General features: G+C 38.6%; 2 protein-coding genes and 1 long non-coding RNA gene across 11 annotated transcripts; 1 reads left to right on the top strand and 2 right to left on the bottom strand.

Annotated features, from left to right (window-relative positions):
• Window positions 1–291: 291 nt before the first annotated feature.
• Window positions 292–13221, top strand: LOC125501126. Its single transcript, XR_007278640.1, has 3 exons — window positions 292–662; window positions 12898–12989; window positions 13092–13221. It is a non-coding gene; the product is annotated as an uncharacterized LOC125501126 (long non-coding RNA).
• Window positions 4267–9415, bottom strand: LOC105684369 (RNA exonuclease 1 homolog). Of its 3 annotated transcripts, XM_012397675.3 has the most exons (8): window positions 8996–9412; window positions 6576–8561; window positions 6362–6510; window positions 5841–6302; window positions 5481–5778; window positions 5237–5402; window positions 4867–5126; window positions 4267–4798 (listed from the first exon to the last, which is right to left on the bottom strand). In XM_012397675.3, the coding sequence occupies exons 1-8, from the start codon at window positions 9093–9095 to the stop codon at window positions 4713–4715; spliced, it is 3507 nt and encodes a 1168-aa protein (XP_012253098.2). In that variant the 5' UTR covers window positions 9096–9412; the 3' UTR covers window positions 4267–4712. The 3 variants fall into 3 exon arrangements, with proteins under 3 accessions (XP_012253098.2, XP_048512085.1, XP_048512086.1); XM_048656128.1 differs by lacking the exon at window positions 4267–4798 and having other exon boundaries at window positions 4906–5118; window positions 8996–9415; XM_048656129.1 differs by lacking the exon at window positions 4267–4798 and having other exon boundaries at window positions 4906–5109; window positions 8996–9415.
• Window positions 13124–23403, bottom strand: LOC125501123. Of its 7 annotated transcripts, none has more exons than XM_048656131.1 (3): window positions 18612–19305; window positions 14571–14656; window positions 14212–14466 (listed from the first exon to the last, which is right to left on the bottom strand). In XM_048656131.1, the coding sequence occupies exons 1-3, from the start codon at window positions 18742–18744 to the stop codon at window positions 14212–14214; spliced, it is 474 nt and encodes a 157-aa protein (XP_048512088.1). In that variant the 5' UTR covers window positions 18745–19305. The 7 variants fall into 7 exon arrangements, 1 of the variants encoding a protein (XP_048512088.1); XR_007278635.1 differs by lacking the exon at window positions 18612–19305 and adding an exon at window positions 20432–23403 and having other exon boundaries at window positions 14330–14466; XR_007278631.1 differs by lacking the exon at window positions 18612–19305 and adding an exon at window positions 14720–18604 and having other exon boundaries at window positions 14330–14466.
• Between the last annotated feature and the right edge of the window lie 1332 nt (window positions 23404–24735).

The following is a 24735-nucleotide window of genomic DNA, read 5'->3' as shown; positions in this document are numbered from 1 at the left end:
CGTTCCACGTTATATATAAATATAAGCGCGGTATAGGTATACCTGCGGTCTGCGTATAGCTCTTGGTGAACTGGAGTACAAGGTATAAGAGCGACGTTGGGTTCTCGGGTTTTTCAAGGCAACAGCTTGTTACCCTTGCCACAAAAGAAAGAAATGACGGAACGAAAAACGGAGGTAAAAAAATTCACTTGAGACAGTGAAAAGCTACGCGATAACTCCCGAACTTTCATTTCATATGGTTAAGCGCCCCCCCCCCCCCCCCCCCCCCCCCCCGTCCCCTCGTGTGGATATAGGAAAAGGAGGGGCAATAAAACGGGCGATTTTTCGCCGTCAGCAATTTTTCCGCATGTGCCCGTCGAAACGTAAGGCGTCCGTTTCGCCCCGTTTGAACTCGCGCGACTCTCCCTTGTCTTATTGACTCTCGAGGTATTGTCGGGGGGAGATCCTCGTGCGATTTCTCCGCTCGTCTCGATCGCTCGCGTATAATTGTCATCGTTTGAAGTGATTCGGCGAACTCGAAACGGCGAACGATTCGACGAATGGACCACTTCCGGCTGCTCGACCGTTCGCCTGATGCAAAATGCCCGTAATTATGGAGTTCGCGAATAGTCCACCGGCCGCACATTGGATTCTGCAACGTCTGAAGGATAACGAGTTTTAAGGTATAAAAATCAAGGGCCAACGATCACGAGGGCGTAATCCATAACGTTAAGCAAAAAATCTACCAAAAATTATGGTCGTTCGAGTGAAATGTGATGCGAATATAAACATCGTTTCGGTTCTTCATATTGAAGGAACGCAAGGACTCGTCAGCGTGAAAGAAAATTTGACAAAGCTAATTCAAAAAATTGTAACAAAGTTTTTTTTCCGTCGCACATTTTATTCGAATAACCGTAGTTTCGATGAAATATTTTTTCACCTACTTTCTTGGGTCGACCCTTCATGAAATGCGGCATTCATTAGTTTTTAGTTTTTGATACGTACCTAATAGGGTGGTTCTTATTTTGGGTATAATTGAATTTTTTTGATGACAGTCCTAAATCGATTCAAAATATATTTAAAAAAAAATGCCTGCCAAATTTTAGCCCTTAATTTTAATAGTAACCCGTGCCCCATGACATGTGAAAATGTCATCTCGTTGTTTGCAATTTTGTAAGTCGTTGGCATATATATTTAAAACTTGAGGCTCTATGGTTTCTTATAGTAGATTTAACGCTCTACAAAAAAGGTCGATTATAATTTTTCGCTAACTTTATCGGTGCAATTGATATTCGAGGTCAAAGTTGAATGTATGGGCTTTATCAATTTGCCACACATATTGTAAAAAATATAATTAGGAACATAACTTTTGTTTATCGTGTTTTCCAAATAATCTATTTATGACATATTCGATTTTTTTAATGCAGCAGAAAACTGCTCTCTCTGATTCTTAATTAATTGCAATACGTGATAAAGTTGCTTTTCATCCTTAGTGTATGGCTCACGAAAATTTTGCACTAATTCAACTTCTCTCTCAGCACAGTCAGTCACGATTGATAAAGCCCATTCGTTCAACTTTGACTTTAAATATCTATTGAACCGATAAAGTTAGCGAAAAATTATAACAGACCTTTTTTGTAGAGCGTTAAATTTCCTACAAGAAACCATACAGTCTACAATTTTAAATATATATGTTAACGACTTACAAAATTGCAAAGAACGAGATGACATTTCCACATGTTATTCACACTTGAAACTTCGACTGCCGTGAGACACGGGTTAATTTAAAAATTGAGGGCTGCAGTTTGGCAGGCATCTTTTTATATATAGATTTTAAACCGATTTAGGACTATCGTCAATAAAATTAAAAAATACCCAAAATAACGACCACCCTAGTACCTATGTATGTATGTAGCTATTCAATCAAAGTACTTCCGTCAGATCGATAATCCGGCTATGCCGATGAGAATTATACCCCTAATTATCGAATTCGCGAATTAATTGCAATTACGGATTGCGCGTATAATTTTGCTGCTTCTGAAAGAAGGAAACGAGTTAAATTAATGAAAATTATTCAACAGAACGAGGGATTTCTCTAATAGGAATTATCGTTGCGCCGTATATATGCGTACATACCTATACGCTGTACCTACGTATACATCAAGTCACGGAATTCGATTGGTTTTATAAAATGGAATTATTACCCGTTTCAACCGTGCTGCTGTAACGAGTAATATGCATATTTTGAACGGCAGCTGCTACCGAATCCAACGCTAATTAACCGCTGTAGACAGTATCTAATTACTCGACTTTGCCCGCTAACTCTAATATCGCTGCGCACGATTCGCATCACTCGTATAACACACGCACATTGCGTCCAGGTATATCGAGTGCTGCGGTGTACGTACGTACGCGCACGTATTTATAAATAAACCAGGTTTCTCTCGTAAACGGAAAATAATTCGACCGAAAACATTGACTCATGTTTAAATTCTTATAAATGAATCGCGTACAATAAACGGCTATAACATCGCGACGTCGTATACATAAGTATGTACACGAAGTCGTAAGTGTATATAATTATGTATACCTGCGCTTCGTGATATTCAATTTTACATGCGTGAAAAGTGGATTCAAATTTCATTCGAATATACTACCGTCGAGAAACTAGAAAATCGTGCGGTGATGCGGGTAAGGAAAATTAATTAATTATATTGGTATACATTAGCGAAATTGGATTCTTTTTGGCGTATAAAATTTTCAACCATCACTCCCATATTGTATACGTATAACACATTTCTACGTAGATACGTACGTACGTACATACGAGAACTCCGACGGGTTCGTGTGCCCAGATTCCGAGCACGGCGCAAAGGCTTGCTCTGCAGGATCGCTGGCGAATTCGATGAATAAACAGAACAAATTCACACTCGATTTGCGAAACAGATGTACGTACCTACCGACGTGACAGATACACGTCCCTACCAGCTTGGATATACATATGTATACATAATGTACTACTTGTTCGGAAGGGTTGCCAGCTTTGAAACAACATTTCCGAATGCTAAAACGTACTATTTACCATTACGCATAACCAGCGGTACCGCGGTGTGTATTTTAGGTCAAAAAATATGAACGCCTACATTACGCTCCGCGAACGTTTTCGCTCGGAAATAGAGTGTGTGTCATCGGTGGCGCCCATCAATTATTCACCAAATCATTGTCCACTTTTGCGCGGACGCCCGATCGCCGTTAAAATTATCAACCGATCGGCCATGCGTGTCACGGTGATTCGTTCCAACGCGGGTCTTATTTGTGGTGAAGAAAAAAAAATCATCGACGGCTTATTCATTCGGCCGTGCGCAATCGTAAAATCGATTTTGTTTCACGCCGTACGGAGAATTTTCTCATTGATCCGCTATCGGCAAAAGTGGGCCCGGCGTTAGCGGGAGGGTTGCAGATACTAGCGGAACAGTGCGGTAAGAGAAACTGCGCTGGTACTTCTTTTTGTTTTTTTCAAGTTTAAAACAAAGGGGAGGCTTTTGTTTGGATTTTCCCGAACGATCTCGTTCGCCTACGTTCAACTTCCCCCGTGGCACCCCTCCGCGTCAATGACGATGGTCCTTGGAAAGCGCTACCTTTCACGCTCGGTAGTCTTTTTCTAAACATGGGGTGTATAGGTGTACATCCCGCACCATCTGGTACCGGTGCGGTGCTGTTGTGCCCCGGTACTCTTTGTCGCCTGGACAATAATAAAGAGAAAAAACAGGGCTTTCATACGCCCGCTAAAATATTCATCGTCTTGAAATAGGTGTTTGTTTAGGGTGGCAGAGCACGTAGAGCTCAAGCGTGTTACAACGCTCGCGATAAAAAAAAAAAAAAACTAGAGAGAGAGAGAGAGGGAGAGTAAAAAAAAGAAACGGGAAAACTGAGAGAAGATAAATAAAAAATTCCCTCTTCATGCTACGTCATAATAAGACGTTGCAGCGTTGTATTAGGCACACCTAAATAAAGCTCACGTAGCTCGCAGCTCTATTACATTATGCAGTTTATATCCCATTGTGAAATGTTAAGGGGAATTCCCAGTGCACTTCAATCCGTACAAACCTGCTTTGAACCTCCGCATGAGATCCCTTGGATACACACCCTCGGGGAAACTTAACACTGTCTCACAGTTTGCGAAAGGTAAATTATCATTAGCAGCGAGATCTCGAGAATTTCCAAACGTGTTGGGAGATTTGATGAAATTAACGGGGCCGGGAATTCGGGGGAAAAATAAATTTGGGACTCGACTGATCTTGTCACTTTAATGTGCCGATTGATTTAAGTAAGTAACTGAGTACAAAAATATTATTGATCGAAATATACGAAGGAAATAGCTGTTACTGGTATTTGTTCTTTATTATATCTTTCCTTTTTTTTTTTTTTTCAATATTTTCTTTCTTTTCAGATCTCATCGTCGTCCGTGCATCTCCCTGTACTTTGCGCCAACTCTGCATTATCGTGCGGTCAGAAACACAATCGAACCCATACGCAGATATATTTTAAATAAAAGAAAATAAAAGTGACAACATTTGTGACAGATTGACTGCGACGCTAAAATTAAATCAAAGAGGTGCGTAATAGTTTATTGAACAGAGACGCAAATTACAGGAAAATTGAACGGTGTTAGCGATTCGTAACCCCCTCTGTTTCTTTAGGATCGTCTGATAATTTTCTTTCATAGTTATTTCTTATTGCGACTTTGCTTCTTCCTTCAATTTCCAAAGGACTAACTCCATGCACGAGACAGCGTCTTCGTTACTGTCGTGACCACCGACTGCAAAATTATTTTGTGTTCATAAAATCCTTTTCTACTCATCCACGAATCGACCGATATTCACTTACCGTCGTTCTGAATTATCTTCCGTAGATATTCCGAGCAAAGATTTCGGAGCGCTCTTTTTTGCGGGGGCCCGTTTCGGTGAGGAAACATAATACTGGTGTCAACCACCGAGTCATGGAGCAATTTAAGAGCCTTGAAATCGCTCTCCAAACTGTGACCGATGAGTATAGTCTTATCAGAGAACATTGATAAGAGAGTGGCCTGAACGTCGAGCAAGGTAGTGGTGATCCCTTCCATATTTTGTTCTGTAATCCCTGAGAATCTGAATTGACATCACGGAAATCATTTTTATTCTCGACATTCACAATTGGAAATTTGAAAGTCGTTTGTCTCGTAGTTGGAAACATTTTTGGAAGAAATTTTTTTCCTCACCTAGTGTTGTAGTCTACCACAGGGTGGACGGGTTTCACGAATGTTTCGTAAACGACGTTGCACTCTTCGTTTATCACAGTCACCCTGGTCAATTCGAGACCTTGCGTAGTGTAGGACATTTCACAATCCAGGGCATAGACCCCGTGCTCTTCGACCGGTAGGTCATCTTCGAGAAGAGGGAAGAGGAGTGAAATAACGGCAAACTGTCGGAACGTTCTACAAAAGTTATTTATGAGAGGCTTACCTTTTGGCAGTGTTTTAACGTAACCGCGAAGATTTTCGTAATCCACGTAGTCCCAGACATGCGTTTTCGCGTCGCAGCATCCAGGCGCGGATCCGTACTGGCGACAGCAGCTGTACCTTCCCTCGCCTTTCACCGTAAACTTCCTGCCCCAATGATAAATACAGTTTTGTTGCGCGGTGGCGTATCCGTGCTTGTCAACCATGTAAGGCTGATTGCAGCGACTGCAGAATCTCTCGTTAGGCACTTTGGAAAGAATCGTTTGACCCCGCGTGTTCGTAACGTAGACTTTCACGCGCCCCTGGAATATCAAAAAATTCTGCCATGTCGTAGAACTCCCTTGAAAGGGATTGATTTACTCACCGTAGGCCCGTCGGGGTGCGGCCTAGGATATCCATTTTCTCTGAGTTGTTCTTCCGTCAGAATCCATTTCGAGAGAAGGGTGTAGAGTATTGCTCCCTTGAATTCCATCACCGATCTCTTCGTCTTTACAACGCTCCATGACCCCTTGGATTTTCCAGCGAGCACTGATTCGTGCGAAACTGTTCCACTGGCGGAAGAGGTACCGCTGTCACCTGATCGCTGGTCCAACTCTTTTCGAAGCCTGTGCGTGGCCAACATACAAGAATTCTTGTACACAGCCACTGCCTTACAACGTTCGTGACAAGCGAATTCCTCCCTCACAGCCCTCTGCGCCGCGTCTTCGGCGTTTGTATATATTTGAACACAAACATCTTGCATCATGTTCACGTAGTATTGGCGAACGTTGAGCGGGAATTTCTGTGTTACCACATTCAATGGTTCCGGTCTTATCAACTGTGGAATCTGAAAAAACGCACTGCTCGTTAATAGCCGTAATTTTCAAAACACAGGAATGGACTCACCACTTGCGGAACGTGTGCAACTCGAGATCCACCTTTTGCCGTTTGTGCGACAGTTTTGTTTTCCACGGCTTTATTCATCGCCTGCGTTACCTTTTGCTTCGCCAATGCAAGAGAAGTTGCATAAGGTACGTGCGCGATTCTCAAACGACCTGTGAAAAAATTGGTGAGATATACTGAGGGGTACGCGAGAGATCGAAGGAGCCTTGTAACTTACCGTTTCCATTGACGACTTGTTCGGTATGTTTTGTTCCTCCTGAAGTTTTTTTCGACTCTGCCGAAAAGCTTTGCGAAGCGTTAATCACGGCGGTAGGAGCTGTTGTTTTCTCGGCATTAGCAGTGGCGATTGCTTCCTTCATTAATCGCCACCTTTCGGTCAATCGAAGATGAGGATTCACTGGTATCTTTGGTGGTTTAGCAGGTACCCTTTTGATTTCACAAAATTGATCCGCCGAGGGATGAGCTACTCTTTTGCGGCCTGTTTCTCCGGTTTCTTGAGGCTCCGGCTTAGGCCGCTCTGCAACGTTGGTCTCTTTTGGGTGGTCAGGAACTTCGTATTCCTGAAATATCTTGAGGCATTCTTCTTCAATATCGTGGTCAGAGTCGGAGATCTCCAGAATCTCTTCGGAGAACGGAGAAGAGGGTCTGTACCTGATCGATGGGCTATTCTCTTTTTCGTCGTGGTCTTCGTTGCTGCTAGTCTCATTTCCGCTCGTTTTCCTAGATTCGGATTTTTTGTTCAAAGTGCTCGATTTTGTACTCGATCTGTAACTCTTGTCTGACTTGTGGGAGTGTTTATCTTTGCTGGATGACGAACTCGATGTGCTTCTGTGCTTATCCCGACTGCTAGATTTGTGACTATCCTTGCTTTTTCCTCTCACACTCCTGTCCTTATGTTTGCTTGACTTAGAAGAGGATTCTTTGCTCCGCCTTGAGCTTTCATTGTCACTGTGCCTGCTCTTCCCTTTTTCTCTTGCGTGTCTTCTACTCTTATCCTTATTCGAAGATGACGAATGGGATTTTTCTTTTGAACTTGAACTACTCCTATGCTTGTCCTTATCCTTGCTCTTCTCTCGATTACTCACTTCCTTCAAGTCCTTGTTCCGTTCACTTGTGCTGCTGCTCCTTTCTTTTTTACTACTCTTATCCTTATCAGATTTCTCTTTGGACTTTTCCTTATCCTTAACATTGCTTGTCGTTTTATCCGTTGTTTTATTGCCACGGCTACTATCTTTTACGTCGTTTGATCTACTACTCGACTTCTGACTTCTTCTAGACTCCTCCGAATTCGTGACTTCTGCTTCGTTCGTTTTTTTAGTAGAATTATTGCAAATTTTATCGCGCTCATCCTCATCAGAAAATTGTGGTTCTACTTCCAGCTCATATTCCTCTAAGCCCTTGTTTTCAAGTCGTTCGGTATTGTGTTCATTAGTATTTGGAACCTCTCCTGTGGTCCCCATTTCAGCTACTGCTTGATCTGCATCAGGCTCGTCTAATTGCTGTACAATCTTTAGGGGGACTTTGAGTTTCTTTGGAACATATTCCTCTCTGCGCTTTTTGGACTTTGGCCAGTACTCCTCTTTCGTCTTGAAAATGTAATCGCTTGAGTTTCCATCTTCGAAAGAATTAGAAGATGAGGAATCAGATTTCGTGGTTGGTATATAACCTTGCACATTAGTGGTGTCTGTAATGTTTGTTATCGCAGTAGGTTTGTAAGTTATTTCCGTAACCTTGCCAGTTGAATAGCTAGGCCCGGACAAAGCATTGTCTAAGGAGTTGGTAATATCCTGCGGAACACTAAGCCAGGGTTTGAATCTCTCTGGAGAAGTCTTGCGTTTCACTGCTATTCTACTATCTCTGGTGGGCATGTAAGGGACAACAGGAATGTGCCTTTTCTTCAACTCTGCTATAGGTGTAGGATTATAGACACAAGGTGTTGGTTGAACTGTGGCCTGAGGTGTTGGAATTACTGGTCGAACCGCAGAACTGGAGGCTGGATTGAGCTCCTCAACTACCCTGGATACAATGTTGTCTGATATCTTAGCCGTTTCAGTCACATCCTGGGTAGCTAAAACCTTTTTCACTGCCTGGGAGACCAACTCTTGGAAGGTACTAGAATTCTGAGTATCTATGGCGGCAATTCCCTCATTTTGGTTTAATGCCACAGCTTGAATCGGTAGACCAGAATTTGCTGCCGCTTCATCTGCAAAAAAATAATTTGCATTGCATCATTGTTATTCAAGCAAATCAATCGAGATGTTCTCTTGGATCACTTTTTACATCTCAACATTATAGTTTCAGATCAAATTCCAAAGAAGCAAAATGATTTCGATAGATCATTTCTAATTGCCAATAGAAGATGAGGACATAAATATTAATGATGCACTTTTTTCAAACTGAATGTATTGAGATGTGGTTACCTATTCAAAAATGATCCATTTCCGCATAGATGGAACAAAATAATTAGTATTATTGTCATCGGACAGTATTGGGATAGGGTTGCAATGCAAGATGCGATTGTTTTATCCATTACCACGTTTTTGAAATAGAAGTAAACCATTGAACTTTTCGGTGGTGTTCAAAAAGACATGAATTTCGAAACTCGGGAATGATATACACATAAAATAGACTGATTACCTCTCCTCGGATGTTTGAAGTGACAATAAGGCCTTTCGCACAACCCACTGTCATAAAATGGGCAGTTGATTGTTTTAAAGTACCCTGTTGAGGGCAACATCGCTATGTATGCCGTCGAATAAATATGAATTAACACGTGATCATAATGGTATCGTAACAAAATGTGAATTTCTGTCTTTCGGTCCAACTATATGACATGACATGAGCGACGAATTAATTTCTTTCATGGCTATGCAAACCCATATTTCTCATTTGACAATTGATTATTTACAGCTCGTAGTATCCTAGTGTTTTGTCAACAATCAAATCGTTATTATTATCAGACGAGCGCTCAAGTTTTTATTGTCAAAAACGGGATCGAATCTACACTGTTTTGTAGATTTCAGGTTATATTTCGTTCTTTAAGGCGTTTGTGTCTTCCTCAGACTATTCGACTCCCACGACTTAGTCATCGGTTCACTCGCCAGAGTTAATACATTTGTAACGAAATGCACGGGCGAGACGCCAGATGGACATTTTTTACACAATGTATATCAACTCACGATAAAACAGAGCTTTAGTATGATTCAAACATAAGGTAAAGATCAACGAATTCAGACTTTCGTTGGTAAAGATACAGAACCGACCACGATGAGTTTCGATTGGCACGTGCAAACTTTTTTTTACAGGCAAAAACAATTCGAGGAGAGGGTATGCCATGAAAAACTTATTGTCAACTCAATATGAAGCTGATATTACCAGTCCAACATTCAGGGTGTCCCAGAATTCGCCCTAATTTCAAGTACGAATCGTCGTTCCTCGTAAAAAAACGATATCATTAACTACCAATCTTCCAGTCAACGCCAAAATAACGAATTTGGGGTAAAAATTTTCTGGTTAAACAGGTAAAAAGACGAGGCGCCTAATGTACGCCAATAGGGGTACACCTTTTACCAGAAAATAATGTCGGTACATCACTAACACACAAACATACTTATTGTTAAACAGCGAATTCCGAGAAAACAAGCATTCAAAGTTCTAAAAATAAGAATCCTGGCATCACCTAATTGCGCCAAAAAGCTCAAGTAAAAGCGTACATTGTTCGAGTGATCAGGGTTCGATGTTTTGTCCTGCTTGCAGTGATTATTTTCAATTCATTCAAAAATTATTTCTACAATTTATGAATATTATCAATTTGAATACACATAACTCCATTTCATCTATGCAATAATTGTTTGTTCATTCGATCTTATAATATTCAAATTATAGTAAAAAATTAAATTTTCCATCCAAAAAATAATTATCAATACATAATTCAAAATAATTGCGTAAACAGTTGGAACTAGTTTTTGTAACTTATAAAACTACAGCATCCCCAAATACGGAACGTGCCTACTGTAGATAAAAATGTCGAAAAATTTCGTCGCGATTTTTAGTGGGGTACAAAATTCTTATCACTAGTCGGTTAGTTTCGCGTACGTGATTTGTTGCTCACCGATTTCATCTGCACTGAAAACTATTAATGACAATAGAATGCGGTAATACCTGTGTCAGCAATACCGCAGCTGTCATTGCATATTTTGAGTAGCATTTACGTACCGTACCTACGAGGCGTATTCGTAGATTCAAATATCACGCATACCTGAATTTGAACCAAACGAAATACCGATTGTGAGTCATTCGAATAACGTGCGTCAATAATTCGCTTCTCCCGTAGTTTATTGGAATGCACGCTGAATTTTATCTGCACGTGCACAGCGCACGAGACAAATGATACTGATGAACGAGGTGCGTCTTTCCATGAATATAATTATCAGTTAGTAAACTTTAAATTACGTAATAACTTTGGAAATGAAAAATAAAATCAAATTAAGCTAAAACAGAGAGTTTTCTTCTCCGTATGCTAGTCGTTTCTACATCTATTCTGTACTGCAACGAACTCGGCGACGAACAAAGATACGACGTAACTTGAACATACTTTTTTTGCAATTCATTCTTCGGATCGAGACTTTTGTTTTGCGGTGAGATTGATAACGTAGCGAAGAAAAACGAACCAGCGGCAAATTTGGTTCGGGCAATGTTATTTTATTCGTGAAAACCAAAAAAAAAAAAACAAAAAACAAAAAGATGAACTCGCTACGTAATTTTTCCGGAACTACTGCCCATTCACAGGGGGGTCTAATGAAAAACGATCCAAGTTTAAATTTCATCACAATCAATCACCCGTTTAACGTTGCCACGTACTTTCCATGTCAGCGATTTTTTGTCTTCATTTTTTTTAATTACCAGGTGAAAAATAACCAATAAATACTAGATATTTATTTAAACAATATAATAGTCAAGTCGGTGCAGGAGACGAGGGGAAAGATCAAAATTTATAGGTACATACTTTATAGTACGAGTATCTCAAAGATAAGAAATAAAGTATTGCTGAAATTTTATAATAATAAATTATCAATAGTGTTACCATAAAGATCGACAGTTATGATAAAATTTCAAATAGTAGATAGCTATAAGTGAGATAAATAATTCGAACATGAAACGACAGCGTGATTGTCAAATCTACAATAAAAAATTTAAAGAAAAAAAAAAATAGGATAACCACAACGTAGTTCTAGATTAATTTCATCAAGTGATCCAATATCCAATTCGAAGCGGGTTAAATTGTGTCTACACAAGTTGTAAGGAATAATATGACGTGAATGCGTCTGCAGCGCGGCAGGGCTTCACTTAATTTTTCATCTCTTAAAGTGGGTGAAGTCATCCTATGCATACGTGTACAGGGTGTCTCGAAATTCGCGAAAAGTACGCAACGTTGTTCCTGGTAAACGAACCGGAATAGGGAGGTCAGGGTAACAATGTTCCAGGTCCAACCTAACCTTACCAACGTGATTCCAGTCGACGGTGCCCGTCGATCGGTGAAATTTTGGTACCCCTCGTCTTTTTACACGTAGGACCTAAAACATTTTCACCCCGACTTCCTATTTCAGTTTTCTACGAGGATCAACGCTCCGTACTTACTTGGCGCGAATTCTGGGACACGCTGTATACTTGCAGTGTGTATCTATATGAAGGGGTCGGCGGAGCGCGAAAAAATATCCGCCGAGAGACTTCAACGCGGTGGTCTTTTTTTCTTCAGCTTTTATTTTCATGCCTTCTAGTTTAGCAGATGTGCGAGCATGGGCGCAAGATCCGCGTTAACGACCTCTGTATTCTCGACGAGACCGAAATGTAGGGGGAGATGGGGCAATACGGGGTACCCCCAAAATTGTGTGAACATTTTTTTTAAAATGATCGCAATAAAGGATTTCAAGCATCGTCCTGGATTTTGATTTTTTTTTCTTTCAAACTAATTTCCAAGAAATATTGATGGTGGTAACTTTAAATGTTAACAGGTATGAATTTTATTATCAATGTCCAATGAAATGATTATTAATTTTTTATTTCTTTTGGACACCGGAAATCTTTCTCATTCACTTTGAATACGAATAATGGAAAGAATATTCGTCGTAATCAAGTTTCACAAAGTTCGGACTTTCCAAGTACCCCGTTTTGCCTACCCCTAACAGGTAATAGCGAAAAACAGATTTTTCCTTCCTCCTTTTTTTCTCTAGCAATAAGTTAACCTTCAGTCGAAGGATAAAGTGAAGCTCTTCGAGACAAAGTAAAGTTTCGATATTTGGACCGAAAAACGGCCGGTATTTTTGCGTGCACATTTATATGAATATTATGTTGAAAAATGGAGATGCGTGCACGCGCTCATCGTTGTTGTAGGTATTCAAGTAGCACATTGCACTTTCGCATTAAACTGCGATGCATGTATTATTATTGTATATTTATTTGTTTCCATTTTATGTATTATACCATGATTTTTTTATTGTTGTTTTTATTTATTTTTTTTTTTTATTTATTTTTTTGCGTAGGAAAGGTCAACCGGAGAAACTGCATTATAACTTTCACGCGACACTTTTGCTTGGGAGAACCGACAACTGTACTTCTGAACCCGGACCATCGGGTACGTAGGTGTATAATTATACCATGCATACCTACGTACCGGCACTTACGTTTTTTTGTTTCCTTTTTCTTTCTATTTCTTTTTTTCTAATATTCTTCTCAGGAGATCGACACGTCGAATCGCGAGGGATGTAGCTACGGAAATTGCCATGAGGATAAAAAAAAAAACACCGGTGATTTCGTTTCATTCCGTTCTCCATGAAAACTTGAAGACTTAGAAGTTTTGTTTCAAGATTTTCCCTATTTTTTTCAAAATTTTTGGCTCAGTAGTTTCGGTGATAAGAAGAGAGGGGCGGGGGATGCTCAATTTTCGTACATTTTTTGTCGATATTTTTTGAACTATGCATTTCGAAGTTACGAGAAAAATGTATTTTTTTTTTTTTCTCACAACGAACCCTTTCGTTCGATACGTATCATGCGATACGTTTGGAAAAAATTTCCAATTTGCCCGCCAAAATCAATCCCCAAAATCGGAATTCGCTTATTCACACCGTACGTCTGTGATTGGGTCATCTAACTCCTGCATATTTGTCAAATTTTTAACTTTTTTCGTGCGGTAGATTCGGAGAAAAATAGCTGTCACGGGCGGACAGAGAGACAGATAACACGAGTGTAATCCTATGAGGTTTTCGTTTTTTTATATGGATAATACTCTTCAGAAAGGAACGACGCGGGAAAATTCATAGAGGAAGCCGAAATAATCACAGACAAATATTTATATATGTATATTCGTTGGGAGTATGTTTTTTATTTTTCAGAACTTTCGGTGATGCAAGAAAAAATTATATTGATATATTAGTTTTGATCGAAGACAACTTTTTATGATCTCAATGAATCTTCGGATCCCGAATCTCCATTTTCTAAAGATGAACAGGTTCTCAAAAAATGTCGCAGTTCGTTCCAACGGAATGCAGCGATGATCTAGAAAACGGCTAGATAAAAATTACATCGGTCCTTGAGGGATTTCCGCCGTGGGTCCGTTTCCAACTATTTTGCTATGCAAAAGAAGTCAAAATAGACGATCGAAATCGCTGAAAATCGTGACATTTAGTGACAGCGGATCTTTGGAATCGTTGATCATGACGAATCTGCAGATGTTGAATTTTCGAAATTTTTTCGAAAAGACGAACCGAAATTTGGAATACTTTTTGGATCCTTGCAGGTTAGGAATCGGAAATGAAATTTCGATATCTAAAATAGTGACTTTGAAGTTGTCGAATCGATTACATTTTACAAATAAAATTAGTTAAAAACGAAAAAAGTACGACTATCACAATTATGACCGTGAAAAACACGGTTTTCGATTCTTTCATTTTTTTTAAATTTATTTCAAAGTGCAACTGACCAAACGCTTGTGAACATTTTTGCTCTCTGTAACGCATCGTACAGATATTCATCTGCAAGCGAATTTCTAATAGAAAATAGAAACACTTTCGAACAGGTTTGAATCTCTTCCAGAAGACATCGAATTCGTCCCACTGTATTAGGAAATGTTTGTATAAACTTCTAACTCATATTTATGTCACATACTAACTTATATATTTATATTATACATAGGTTTCGTAACGGCAGATACGCTTACAAATTTCAAAATCCAAAATAGTTTCAGATGGCACTGGGACAAGGCGATGACGAAGGCCTCCGATTGAATAATCCAAATGCGAGCGACTGAAAATTTATCGAAATAGATTTAAAAGCGACAATTATAATGAGTTTCGCTTTAAATATTACGTTTTTTTCGGGAGTGCCATTTATTTTATTCGTCCATATAGTGTACGGTATACAAGGTGGGGCATTCATTTTGAGACACCTGGATATTTCGCTAGATCGAAAACAAGCTATAGTTCAACCTTTTTCGAACAAATGGTTCAATGTGTAAAAGGTATTTGACTTCAGTTTCAAAATTTTCTCACATTTCATAGGAATATTGTCGATCGATCTTATTGTTAATTTAAAACCGAACAATAAGCTGAACATATTGATGATTTCGAGCATTTTTTACCATAATATGGGCAGCTTTAGATTCAGTTTTGGATTGAGATCATTATTGATCGACAATTCCCATGTAATGTGAGAAAAGTTGAAATCGAATGTCTGAAAAATATAGGCCTAACGGAATAACTATTTGGACAAAATTTGTTTGTTTTTTCCACAAATTACGAAATTGATGAAAAAATATGGATTTATGTCAGAAAAACCGACGGTCACCTTTGAGTAATCTTGATAAAGAATGGCGTTTTTTGTCTTTGAAGCCAAAAACTTTTCGTCGTGAACCATTTTTTCGAATAACGTCTAGCTATAGCGAGATATTCGGGTGTTTCAAGACAAATGCCTCACCCTGTATATGCGGAGTTGAACTCGATTCGTGTGAAACTGATGGTAAATTCGTATATAAAACAATGAATCGATATTATTACCGCATAACTCCAGACCATCGAATATTATAGTGGGATTATACGATTGGAATCAATGATCCCCACGCCTATACTCGGATAAACTCGTAAATGATAAATCGATAGATTAGCTTTACATTCGTTAACATCGTGATACCTTGATGATATTCAAAGCATGTTATCGACGAGGAATGAAAAATATAGTATACATATGTATAGAATGTAGAATGATGATTTTTCTGTTTTTGAGATTTGCCTCTCGAACGGTTTCGATAACGGAAAAAAATGCCCAAAAGTTTGAGCTCTCATGGCAATTCCGCCGGGAACACGCACCGCGGGATTTTTTTTTTTTTTTTGTGATTTTAAAAAAAATATTAGAAATCAATTTTTTTGCTTCGTATTCACTTGAAAAAAATTTGATAATGCTCAAAATCGATATCTCGGTAAGATCGGTGAATCTGTGCAAATAGACACTTTTTTATGATTTTGACATTCGATAAATGCTATAGGAATAAATTAAATTTCTTTCAAAATTTACTTAAATACCACTATATTGAATTAATACCGTATTAACTACTATTAGATTCATTTACATAGCATTCGTCGAATTTTAAGATCAGGCAACAAATGCTTAAGTTGTAGAGATTCACCGATCTGTAATATCGATTTCAAGCGTTTTTTATTTTTTATAAGTGGACACGAAAGCAAAAAAAATTTTTTAAATTCTTCACCAAAATCTCACAAAAAGATTGAGAGCTCAAACTTCAGGGAGTTTTTTGTTCGGATAATGAAACCGTTGGAAAAGTGAACCTAAAAATGTTAAAAACTCACTATTTCGAGGATCACTCTTGTACGTGTATCGATTTAACCTGTATTACTACATTTCTCTTACATTTCGCCAACAATCCGTGATTGAAATTTCGATTCTTTTTTCATTTTAGTTTACGTCATAATAGTTTTATTCATTTCTACCGAAAAAATATCGTCCAATTATATTTTTTGAATAATCAGAACGTTCAATTTCTATCTGCGTATTAACGAATTCATTTCAGAAGGAATTCTCAGAAACTTTAAGAAAAAATACAAATTTTTACTAAACAAAATAAAACATACATATTTCATTATGATGTTTCCCTAACTTTCATTTCAAAATTCAAAGAAGTTCTTCACGGAAAATTTTTTTTTCGAAACGCACACATGCGATTTCAAATTATCCAAATTCATAAGATCTTTGGAAAGGGGGTTTTGAAAATTGTTTGAGTGAATTTCAGAAGAAATTTTGAAAACTTTAGGCAAACAAGCAGCACAGAACTGATTTTTCTGAAATTTGAAGAGGATACTTTTTTCATCGAGGAGATGTGCCGATGAACTTTACAATTCAATTCTATTCCCGATCCCAAACTAACAATCACTGACTACGTAGTTTTTTTTGTTTCTTGTTTCTTCTTTTAAATTTGAACACTTTTTGGAACAGATTTTTCGAGAAATTGTTTCCAACGTTTTAATCGGATGCGTATGTCCTCGAATTTTCATGGATTATATCTATTCGTGACAGACAATACACGCATATATGTGCTCATAAAATAGCAAAACATTTTCGATGCCAAACCAAATGATTCTACAAACTCCTGTTGACCGGCTGGCATACCTACTTACATACGGATGCATTTTTTCGTCGCCGGCGACGTTTCGCAGGTGCCGATTCAAGACTGTTTGAATTTATACAGTGTCCGCAAATCGAGGAATCATCGGCGAGAACGGCCCTGACCGAGTCGAAAGCAGAGCACAGTCGCCTACGGCAATAAAACCAGCTCGCCTTGCCATTAACTTCTTCGAGCTGACGGAATAGAAAATACTTGCGAGAAAAACTTCTTCGCGTCGCGTCGCGTCGCGTCGCATTTGATCCGATACGATCTAATTATTGCATCGCGTCAATCGCTCGTCCACGATTGTCGGTAAGGTAGATCCGATTTTTCTAACAATGGATCGAATCAATGATAAAAAAAAAAACACGTGTTTGATGAATGACGTGCGGAGTATAACTTTGCACTCTGAATATACTCAGAATTAAGGCGCGTGAATTTCATTTTGTTACATTTCACGAAAAAGACATCATAAACTTATCGAAGGTGGACTTGCAGGTTTCCTGTTTTGGTTGAGCCTTGTCGAGCTTTTTTTGAAAAAACTTTTATTCCGCAGTTTCAGTTTTACCGTATTTTATCGGTTTGAACACTACATGTGCACATGTGACGCTTTATTAAATTTCTTTTTTTTTTTCAAAGTTTCATGAAAAAACATCCAGTCTAGGTTTTGTAAATTTTTGAGTTTCGATAAACCCATTCAGAGTCACGTTAGTCAGACTTCAAACTTCATTAATTTGTAACCATATAGAGTAATATCTGAAATAATATTCCAAAATTTCAAAAAAAATTCTGAATGGTCTGTTTGAGTATTTTCAATGCCTTTTTCAGAGATGGAAAAAAAATGAGAACGAAGCGCCAGGCGAATTTGTCGAACAATTTTTAGTGAAATTATCGAGACCGGTTGGATTACTGCGCATACGCTGTAGTAAATGTCGAAGATCCTGACCTTGAATGCTATTTACCTTCAACGCATTTGTTCAATAGAATAACCTAAAGAAAAATGATTTGAATAGAAAAAAAAAAAAAAAAAATGGCTGACGTGGTTAACGACGAGTCGATATCAGAATCGACGTCATATGAGAATAATAATTATTACATTGTGGTATCGTTTGTTGAAAAAAAACCATTATTAGTATGATTAATTTTTTTTCTTCGAATAAGACTCTTCAATTATGCGATGAGAATATTGTCAACGGTTAATAACGTGACCCGGACAATTGAGTTCACGATGCGGTAGATTAATCTAAATTAAAAAGTGGAGCTACAATTTACGAATATAATTGAGGTATTGCGTCATACCATCGTAACTATCGCAGCTTGCAATTGTTCAATCTCAGCTCTGCGAGCCAACGACCCAATCAACCCTTTACGAAATTGTCCCTCCAATGTCTTCTGTTATAGGTCTACAGATAATTTAACGCCGTGTATTATATCTATAGATAGACAAAATGGACTGAATACGCGAATTGAGTTCCACGTTGCTCCACTGAACTATAATAATCCAGGCGTAATGCACTGAAAGTTTTGTTTGCTAAAATAAAATCACGCCGCAGAATTCGAACGCTCGGGTATTTATAGAAATTTTACCGTCGAAGGATTCCGACGAACAGCCCGGCAAAAGTTGAGATTGGTGAACAGCGAGCGAAACTCGAAGATCGCCAACCCTCATTTTGGTTCTCGTCGCGTTTCCGACCTCTGAACTTCCAACATCTGCGCGCATTTTGGCGCCACATGTTCACCCTAACCTCCACGATCCGTTCGTTCATTTTCCTTGGCGCAATTTACCGCGGCTCGTACGAAACAGACACGATTCCGACGTCGTACACGTCGTCGTGAGAAAAAAAATGAAGAAACAAAAACGTGGAAATCGCGTTTTCGTAGATAACACGAGAAAAAGATGGAAGCTCGTTCGTTCCGTTATTCGGGGCAGCGTTTCAAGGTCGTTTGGAACGATCCCGCGGAGCGCGAAACGAAGAGTACGACCAATGGTACCCAACCTCTCTTTAAGCGCACGAGCAATTCGTTTCATCGTAAGTCGAAATCTAGTCACAGTGGAATCTACAATCGGTTTGACAATGCGAACTCCGAACTGATCCCCACGGGCATCTGCCCCGTATTGTTGGTCACCGTTGCGTAAACGTCGTCAAATCGCGGCTGCGTTCAGATTACCACATGTTGCTAATTGGATTGCACCCCTTTCTGGTGTTGCAGATACGCGAGCTAGGCTTCTGATATGTGTGACGTTATTTCCATTATACGACACCACAGTGGGTGCTTCTGGTCCGCGGCATTAGAACACCCAATTATACATAATTGTGGCCAATATGGCGATACAGATCTGCGTTATTTCGACGATGAGATAATGCGCGGGAAATTATGTCGTCCAGTTCATCTCGGTCGATGGAAATTTTTCCAAACTTTTTCCGTGGAAAAAGAGAGAACATTTTGAAAGCGTGTCGATTTTTTTGAAACCTCCATGGTGCACATTGATTTTTCGCTATTTCATGAAAAATTCTAGTCTGATAACAAAAATAACCAATTGTAACTCGTTAATCAGCAGCAAATCTGGTTTGTAGAAAATTGGAGATTTGTTTACTTGATTTTTAGGTCAGGTCGAATTTTTCATGTTTTTTTTCTCTCAGCTTGGGGTATAATTCGTATTTCGAATATTTTCTAAAAAGAAAAAACATCTCATTGTAAGAATCGTTTTTTGAGATTATGTTACAAATTTTTTTTTTTTTATGTCGTACAAATTCTAACCCCAATAAAAGAGAATCCTTTTTTTCGACCCACCCTATTGATTGCATCAAAAGTCGTTGGGAAAGTAACAATTGCTACTTGATACGTAACGTTACCCAGTCATGGAATTTCCAATGATTCATCAATTTCGATACCCATATGATTTTATCGTTCAATCAATAAATCGATACAACATACATGCCCAATTAAACCCACGATTTGAATGGTTAAAATCGAAAAATCTGTTGCCATTTACCGATATCTATAGATTTTTGAAACATGTAAGTGGTATTCAATTTTTTTCACTGAAATGAACTAATCTGGATCGTCAATCGGTCTCGATGGACGAATCATAGTTCCGATTCGGCAGCTACCCACAGATCGCGATCGACTTTTCATTTCTCATAAAATCACGACTTTTCGATTTCCATCAAAACCGTACGTTCCACTTCGAAACCGCACTAAATTACGTTCGACTCCGAAAAAGCAGAACCTCCGGTTCCATTTCGAAGCTGCTGCTCCTCTTGCTTTTCGTTTCTAAACTTCACTTCGAAACGGTAAAACCTTACCTAACCCCTAACCGCGTTCGGAGCTGAAGCTTTTTTGAAGTCGATCGCGTCAATAGATATAAAAAATGTAGCAAATTCCGCCTAGCGGATCCTTCTTACCAATATACATATAAATGGACCAAGTTCGTGTTTCGTGTGGAGGGAACGGAGGCGGTGGTGGTTGTATGTTTTCTCTTGTCCATTCAGCAGTCCGGCGATAAGCCGAAGATTGCTATTGACCGATTCGTCTCACAATCAGCCCCGGTAGGTGAGAACCTATTGTTGCAGTGTTACGCGTAACGGTTAGGCGCGCGCGTAAGCCTACCGAATCTTATCACGTCACGTCGTGTTTTAACAATGGTGTATGTATCCCGGAGTTTCACTTCGCGGTAACAATTATATCCTAACAAATAACTTCACGAGGCTAGGTTTATCGAAATTCAAACATACGTAGCGTATAATAATACCGTAGACGGGGTATAGCTGATATCCCGTAGCCTCTGATACCGGCCGTTGTAGCGCTGCAGGTTACGTACACACAAATATTCGCATGTTTACTCTGGAATGAATAATATTGTTTCTGCGCCGAAACCCAAAGGGCCGATTTCGCTTTCCAGTCTCGTTATTTTCGTACACCCACGGTACATTACGAGTCTTTGAATTTATATCACCGACGAATAAAACCGGGCTGCTAGAAATAACCTAGTCAATTGAAAATATCCATTTCCAGCAGAGTAATTACTCGAATTTGATGTATTTCGCGGCACAATTCGAGGCGGTATTCTATTCTGGGATTTTGAGAGAATCGATTTTTTTTTCATACTTTCAAAGTTTAGACTTTCAAGAATACATATCTTTTGAAGGTATTTTGAAAATTTCAATTCACGGATCAAAAATCGCCGATCTTGAAACGCGTGTTTCTGGAAACTACTTTTTTCAACACGGTTGACGTGACATTTCGAGTTCTAGAATCTATTTATCTGAAATTTGGTACCATCTCTTTTATACCGTAAGCGTTTCGTGATAAAAAAATTAAAAACTCAAAAAACTGAAAACCAAATAACTTTTTTCAAACATTCGCCATTTTGCCGATTATTTTTTTGTTCTTTCTCTAAGCTAGGAGCCATAGGGACATTCTTGTATTGATCGAGAATCTTGTTTTTTTTTTGTTTTATATGATTGGAATCGTATCAACCGGACCGCGCTCTTTTTTTTCAAATTTTTCAATTTTGAATGAATTTTTTTTTCGAATTTGTCTGTGTATTCTTCAAACATCGATAAATCTATGGCAAAACAAATTTAGAGCAAAACCATCTTCTGTTTTTTTTTTTTCATCGAACTTCAAAAAAACGTCAAAAATTCGCGCCTCGCTTGATTGCAGAACACCCCCTCAGACCAATCGAGAATTGCCCTTCGGCTGCGCACGGTTTCTCATTACGCAATATTAACTGATTATCATCATCGCGTAGCGCAAACATTATCTTCGGTAGTTACACCTATACCGCGATGAGTTGTGAAAGTTGTTTATTTCATCAACCGTGTTGCATAGAGCGCGATGATTTTCAGCCGGCGGAACACCCGGTGCACCTCTTATTCGGCCTAGCTCCGAATTATATTATGCAATCAGATTCTACGAAGATGAATTATTCGAAATTGGGCGGAAATTCTTGAACTATTCATACGTGGCTGCGTAGTTGCCAGTCGATGATCCATCGCCATTGTAATAATAATAATGATAATAATTCAGCGGTAAATTGAAATAAATACGTTCGCCGTGGCCAAGGAGCATAATTCATACTCTCCTCGAGATTTCCATCACCCCCTGAAAATTTCGTATCCACATAATTTCGTGTTATTGTTGTTGTTGTTTTTTTATTATTGGTACATTGAGATCTTAAAAATTAGGTTGAACATACCATCGAGTATGACGATGAGGGATTTTGGTCAATATGACATATATTTTTTTCTTCATGCTTCGAAATTGACTATTTTGGATTTCGAAAATTCAATCTCCATTTCGCAACTGGTGATCCAAATACATAAGTTTCTCAGATTTCGTCCGCCATTTTGAGTCTGCCATTTTGAATCCTTCTAACGGCTAGAAAAAACGGCAGGGTGGTCATATTTTATCCCCATGTCAGTTGAATTTGCCGAATTTTTGATTCTTGCTTCGGTTTGTTTCGGCAGATGATCGAGTGAGTTCGTCGTGACTGATAAAAATTTGCGTATAACCTCGAAGGTGACGAAAAGTAAAACAATACATCACTCCGTCTTACGAACTTCTTATTCGAGAGACGCGTGGGCAAAGAAATTTTTGAAAAATTCTTTCGAAACGCCTCTTCATGAGTCAGATCTGCCACGTTGCGGTCATTATTGTATTTGCTTTTTACCTGAATGTGATCCTCGCTTCCGCATTCCGTCACGGACAAAACTTGTAGCCTTGATCATGAAAAACGTTAAAAAATTTGCAAGTTTTTCGACGAATTAAATAAAAATAGATACTCCAACGATGGAATATAAGTAAATAAAATTTGAAGAAAAAGAAATCGACCCAACCTACTGAATAGATTGCGGATCGTTAAAGATTAAAATTTCGCAGACTCCCCATAAACAGCTTTTTTGATGAAAAAATTTGAGAAAATTTCTTTCTTTTAGTATTTAAAAGGTACACGTGCCGTAGGACGACCGTAGGTAACTTTTCGATAAAACTGTAGTTTTTCAGCAATATTCTAGGAAAAAAACCATAAAAACAATTCTGCAGAGAATTAAATTCTCTCTACGAAAAAGGATGCGTTCACGTTCGTTTATGAAATGTGTATTTATGAAGCTGTTTCAGAAAAAAATGGTATCGTTAAAATGCTTACTATAAAAGATCTACGAGTTTTTTATAAAGATAATTGGGTCATTTCACCTCGAGTCGACCGATGGTTGGAATCGACCCCCTTCGATTTGGATGAATTTTTGTCAGGAGTTTCCTATTATCATGAGACAAGTCCTACCGTGAGAAGAAAAGGAAATTATTCTTTTCTTAAGTCATGTGAAATGAAAGAGGTTGTTTTTTTTTTCCTTTTTTTTCAATTCACTCCTAATGGTGGTTTCTTGTAGTAAAAAATAAAAAGAGGAAACTTCATCCTGGTAAAATTCGATTTCTTTCTCAATTTAAGAGTAAAACGAAGAAACGATGACGTCAATTCCAAAACCGTTTTCTAGATTCTACTTCTGAATCAAGAAAATGATCGAAGTTTACCAGATTTAGATTTTTTTTATTTATCATTTGCTACAAGAAACCACCATTTAAAGTGAATTGAGGAATTTTTTTTTAATTGAAATTCCAAAATTTATTGCTTCAAAAATACACTCAAAAAAAATTAGGCCAGTTTTTTAATACCAAATCTCGATTTTTCCGATTTTTAAATTTCAAAATTCTGTGAAGTGATCAATTTTCAAATTGTTTTTTACAATATGTATTTTTCTTCCATTACCCCAAATATTTTATTCAGATTTTGTTCAGATTTTTGTTTTTGATCATCGGCAGGACTTTGCTTCATAATGAAAAGAAACTCCTGACAAAAATCCATCTAAACCGAAAGGGGTCGATTTCAGATGGAATACCCAATGAATTTATTTCGTACAGAATTTAATTACCACAAAATTCTGTCTATAGTTGTGCCTTTAAATTGGCATATTTCATGAAAGATTTACATATATTTTGTCATAAAAAAAAAGCTGTTTATGGAGTGTCTGCGAAAATCAAAGTCGTCCACTAACGGACATGGTGGTCGGACGAGGCATGAAAGTACCGATAACTTGGTTCATTCGATAAAAAATGCACGAGGTTATATTGAAGTATGTATACTACACGTATGTACACCGACCGTGTTCATAAGTGAAATATGTAAACCTGACGGTATCTGATTTAGGTTCTCGCAAAATATCCCCTAGTCGAATTTACAGCAGCGCCACAGCAGAGGTGGGGGGGATCGCATCGACCGGCCACGATCTGTTATGATCCACGGCGTGTTGACCTCACGAAACAGACACAGCCATTCAACGATGATTTAACGATAAACGAGACGCGTTAGCAGTCTGAAGGAGTTAGCAGTTAGAAGTTGGCATGCAATTATCCTTAATGCGTCTCATTTATTGTCCTTTTCTTACAACACTCATTTCGAATGCATCAATGGCAAGTGTTAACTCAGTCATCGACGGCGATTATCCTATCCTATTTAATTCACCGTATCATTTCTCTGATCAAAATAACAACATCGGTCGTGATTTCTACGATATTATCGACAGATAGATTCTAATATTTTCGGTAAACACGCCGTGGATCATAACAGATCGTGGCCGGTCGATGCGATCCCCCCCACCTCTGCTGTGGCGCTGCTGTAAATTCGACTAGGGATATTTTGCGAGAACCTAAA

This window comes from Athalia rosae, chromosome 5 (genome assembly GCF_917208135.1).
Source record: "Athalia rosae chromosome 5, iyAthRosa1.1, whole genome shotgun sequence".
Classification (NCBI taxonomy): domain Eukaryota; kingdom Metazoa; phylum Arthropoda; class Insecta; order Hymenoptera; family Athaliidae; genus Athalia; species Athalia rosae.
Note: the sequence above shows the minus strand (reverse complement) of the source record. Positions and strands in the feature narration are given on the sequence as shown.